The sequence below is a fragment of the Spinacia oleracea genome, chromosome 4 (genome assembly GCF_020520425.1).
Source record: "Spinacia oleracea cultivar Varoflay chromosome 4, BTI_SOV_V1, whole genome shotgun sequence".
In the NCBI taxonomy this organism is placed as follows: Eukaryota; Viridiplantae; Streptophyta; class Magnoliopsida; order Caryophyllales; family Amaranthaceae; genus Spinacia; species Spinacia oleracea.
This window is the reverse complement of record NC_079490.1, coordinates 181,132,844-181,137,593: the sequence shown is the minus strand read 5'-3', so window position 1 is coordinate 181,137,593 and position 4,750 is coordinate 181,132,844. Positions and strand designations below refer to the sequence as shown.

The 4,750-nt window shown below is 36.2% G+C and overlaps 1 protein-coding gene across 1 annotated transcript; it reads left to right on the top strand.

The window, feature by feature from the left end:
* The first annotated feature begins 229 nt into the window (after window positions 1-229).
* On the top strand, window positions 230-3,670 carry LOC110781835 (putative F-box/LRR-repeat protein At4g15060). Its single transcript, XM_021985879.2, has 4 exons — window positions 230-500; window positions 620-1,852; window positions 1,977-2,174; window positions 3,207-3,670. The coding sequence occupies exons 2-4, from the start codon at window positions 632-634 to the stop codon at window positions 3,435-3,437; spliced, it is 1,650 nt and encodes a 549-aa protein (XP_021841571.1). The 5' UTR covers window positions 230-500; window positions 620-631; the 3' UTR covers window positions 3,438-3,670.
* The last annotated feature ends 1,080 nt before the right edge of the window (window positions 3,671-4,750 follow it).

Below are 4,750 nucleotides of genomic sequence, written 5' to 3'. Positions count from 1 at the left end.
CACCTGTGTGCATCTAATGATATCCATTTGATCTTTGCTACGTCTTTTAATGTATTACTCCGTATATATTATTAGTATAAATATACAATCAACAAATAGAATTATACCACCTATAATTTTCCAGCCGAATATTTACAAAAGTGCCCTTTAACTGAAATTTTTTCCCCAACCACGATTAACCCGGAATTTCTCCTTATTTCCCCTTAAATTGAAACGACCCCCACCCACACCACGGCACAGGCACACGACCCACACCACCCCATCTAACAAATTGGATCATGGAAACGAGTACAAAACTATACAAACAGTGAGTCAGTGACAACTCCCACAGTCCCACTCTTTCCATCATGTCCGGAAGTTGGCGGGGGTTGTAAATACTTAGATCCAGCAATCTACCATTTTGTCGCTGGTTCAACTTCCTGTCTCTGCGCGCGAAATCACACTTGACAGTTCCACTGCTTAGGGTTTTGCTTTTGCATCCAATTGCCTCAACTTCCCAGGTTAAAACCCTAAATTATCTTCATTTCCCACTTCATAATCTTCTTTGCAATCAAACAACTAAGATTTTTATTTCACTATTGCTTTTTTATTGACATTTTCGCTTTAATTTCTGCATTAGATCAACTTGGGCATGGAGAAGAAGGTTCATTTGGAGACTAATTTAGATAGATTATCTGATTTACCAGAACCAATTAGAAAACATATACTGTCATTTTTGTCAACTAGAAATGCTGTTAGATCTAGCGTTTTGTCGAGCAATTGGCGGGGGTTGTGGACCGAACTTCCCAATTTGGAATTGAGTCGATCTGCGGTGAGCAGCCGACTGAGGGAAGAAAAATTGCCTGATGACGGTGTGAAGAGAGCGGCAATTATTAGGGAAAGGGAGGCGTTTTATGGATTTCTTGATCGAGCCCTTGAGTCAGTTTTGGAGTTGAAGAAGCTTGATCTCTATGTTCCTGGGTACGATGTGGAATTGAAGTCTCGGTTAGATGGTTGGCTTGATTGTGCCGTTGGGCGTTGTGTCAAAGAACTTGTATTGGACATTGGTTCTTGGAAAGTTCCTGGATATAGTTTGCCAAAGACTGTACTTGGTGGTAATTCAATTACAAAAATGAACTTGCAAAGATGTGAGTTGAGTTCGTCTTCTTTAATGGATGCTCGGTTACCTTCCTTACGGGAGCTAAATCTTGATTATGTCTATTTGGATGATGAAGTTATAGAAACTCTAGCTGGTAATATCCCTAATCTTGAGGCTTTAGATTTCAGAAGTTGCCACGGGTTTACAAGACTTGAAGTGTCTGGTCTCGATAAACTTATCAAGGTTAATATTGAGACGGTCTTTGATGAACCAATTGAATCAATTGAGATTAAGGCCCCCAATCTGTTGGAGTTTACTTATATGAATGAATGTGATATGGATTCTGAAACATGTGCAATTGAGGTGTTGGCTTGTCCAAATATGAGGCGTATGAGATTGTATGGGGCTCAATTGGATGACTATGATTTTAAACTTCTCCTTGAAAATCTTCCTGCTCTTGAAAAATTGGAACTATGTCACTGCAATCGCATACAACATGTCAGTATTTCAAGTCAACACCTTGTACATTTGGAGTTTTTCCACTGTATGGATTTGGGAAAGGTTGACATTAATACTCCTAATTTAAAGTCCTTTCATTATCGGGATGATGAGCTTATGTTCTTTAAATCCAAGGGTTCGGCTCTCAAGTTAACCGAAGCAAGCATTTACATAAAACCGAATATCAGAGGTGACAAGTGGTATGTTGGATTAGTAAAGTTCCTTGCAAATCTTTGTCACTGTGAAACTTTAACACTTCATGTTGGTTCTGAAGAGGTAAAGGAATATTTTCTGTTTTCCTTTTAATCTTTTATTGGATGCATGATAGACATTTTGTTTTCTATCCTGCTATATGTCTGCTGATGATAATTTTTTTCTTTTGTCATGATAACAAATAAAGGAACTTCTAATCCCGGAAACAGTGAGGCTGAAATCTCGCCCTCCCCTACACGGAGTCAAAAAATTGGTGGTGGAGCTTCGTGTGTCATTACTAAAGCATACTCAACTCAAACTTGTTCAGGCTCTTCTTTGGCTTGCACCTTGTCTAGAGTCTCTATCTATTCATAACGCATATATTCCTGTCGCCAAGTTTTTCGAGGTATTTCTATCTTGGCAAATACTTGATCATTCAGTTTTTTTGTTGATTATAGGTGATTTGTCCCTGATGGATGGATAAACATCATAACACTATGTTTTGGCATAACTAGGTATTCCTATGTAAAATGAAACCTAAATTTAATGCTTGGGCTCTTCTTTGGCTTGCACCTTGTCTAGAGTCTCTGAACATATTTCAGAAGGTATATATTTGTTCTGTTAAGTGTTTTTATTTTAGGGGATTTGTCATGATAGCCTTTTTTCTCTTGGCCTAAATGGGAAATTAAGTGTACAAACTAGTGCGTAGATCAATAAATGTCTGTAGTAGAAATACTGCAGAAAAAGAGAAATCGGACAAACCATAGCAACTAGTGTAGGTAGAACTTGTAGACTGTCCTGCATTCGCCACTGATTTGAGATTTGTTGCTGCGTTGGTAGACATTGATTAAGGGGAGAACATAATTTTTCTTGCTACTAGATGGCCTTACCTAAGTTACCTTTTTCTTTACTCAAGGTCTATAATGTTATTGTTGTACATCAACGGATCAACCTAGAGCAGTCATCCACATGTTCAGCTGCGCATATTATCATTGAGTTATGAAGTAACATAGAACAATGACGGAGAAAAACAAGCTTTCTTTTGTCCATATAAAACTGGAAACACTTTTTGCTCAAGTATGGGGATAATAGGGAAGAAAAGCTAGATATCTCTACTTGCATATCACTTGCTTGGTATTTGGAAATTTATTAACTGAAAAACGCTACCATACAGTACCTTAACGGCTGTAAGATCACTTACTTGGTATTTGGAATTTTTTTTGAAGGTATGGTATTTGGAAATTTATTTGTTCTGTTAAGTGTTTTTATTTTAGTGTTACTTGTTAAATAAAATGCTACTGTTGAACCAGAAATTGTTAGTGCGTTTTTGCTGAGTACACCTGGTATGTAGGAAGTACTCCGTACTTATTTATTCAGATTGTTGGCTAAGACAGCATCGTTTGAATGAGATGATAATGTTGGTCTTATCTTTTTGTAGTTTACGTACGAGAAGCCGTTGAAAGGGCAGAAGAAATGTGGTTGCTGGAATTCGCTGGCTATCAATTGTTGGCAGCATGCACTTACTGAAGTATCCCTTGAGAATCGGAGAGGAGATGAAGACGATACAAAACTAGCAGCTTTCTTTTCGGAGGCAAGGTTTGATGGGAAAATGGTATGTTTTGTCAAGAATGCGTGCCCTACAAGTAAACGATGGTCATTTTGGCCTTAATTATCCCCCTTGGTTTCCCCCATGTTCAAATTGGGAAGATATTTTAGTATAGCTGAATGTGTCTTGATCCAAAGCTGCAGCTTTGTTTTTTTGCTTCTTTGGCTTTATCAACTTTCCTCGTGGCTGGTGCAATGTTTTTTTCTCTTAAAACGATTGGAGAGCCAGTTCCATTGTGATTTGAAATTAGGGGTTTATGAAAGATTTGGTTATTTATAGTCATGAATTTGATATCATATTAGACTAGTCATGATTTGCACGCATATAAATATCCAAATTGTGTTATTACGGGCTATCTTCTAAAAATCACTGCGGGAAGCCGAGAAAGTTCCGGACCATTCACAACCTGGTCTAGAATGAGTGAAATGAAAATGAAACTTTATTAAAGAAGGATTAATGTAACATTAATTTACAAAGTTAACACTTAGATAGTTTCAAGGAATCCCTATTTTTCGTGCCTCATTATCCTTACCCTATTTTCTTTCTTTTTTGCGTGTTTACTCTTTTTCACGTAACTATATTTTTCTCACTTTATGTTCCGCAGATGGTTACTTAGGACGGCTTATGTTAGCCGATCCTCAATCATTTTGGCGCTAAAGCTTAGTTGTTCTTGTTGTTGAGATACTGTAGTTACAAGGAACTGATAAATGACCAATACTAAAATTAACATAACATTGTGAAAACCTATTAATTTACTCATAGTACGCGCTACAAAATCGAAAATGGATATTGCAGGATCCAAACTCTTAACTACAACCTCAAAACACACAAAGAATGGGAGAGGGTTTTGAATTTTTTTTTGTCTTGCCATGTCGAGAATGTTTTTGTTGCCTAATAATACATACTTCCTCTGTTCTTTTTTATATGACATAATTATTTAAGCACGCTTGCCAATGCATGATTTCGAACACTAATATCTTCAATTATGGATACGAAAAAATTATAAAAAGTTGATATTTAAAAAATATTTATTGAGACGAATCTAATAAGACCCACAAGACTATGATTTTTCTTAAGTATAAATCACAAAACGAAGTCAAAGGAGCATTTGTGAATAGTGTGCAAAACTCAATTGTGTCATATAAATAAGAACGCAGGAAGTATTAGATGATTAAATGAGCATATTTAAAATTTATCTCTATTATACAAGGAAACACCTGAGGTCAATTTAGTAATTGTACTTTTTGTGTTCCCTTATGGAATATACTTAAATACCTCTCTACTATTTTATTACTATTTAATTGAATTACAAACCTAATTATTTATCGCGTACAGTAACAAATCAATAAACGCATAAAATAAACGCCTAAAATAAA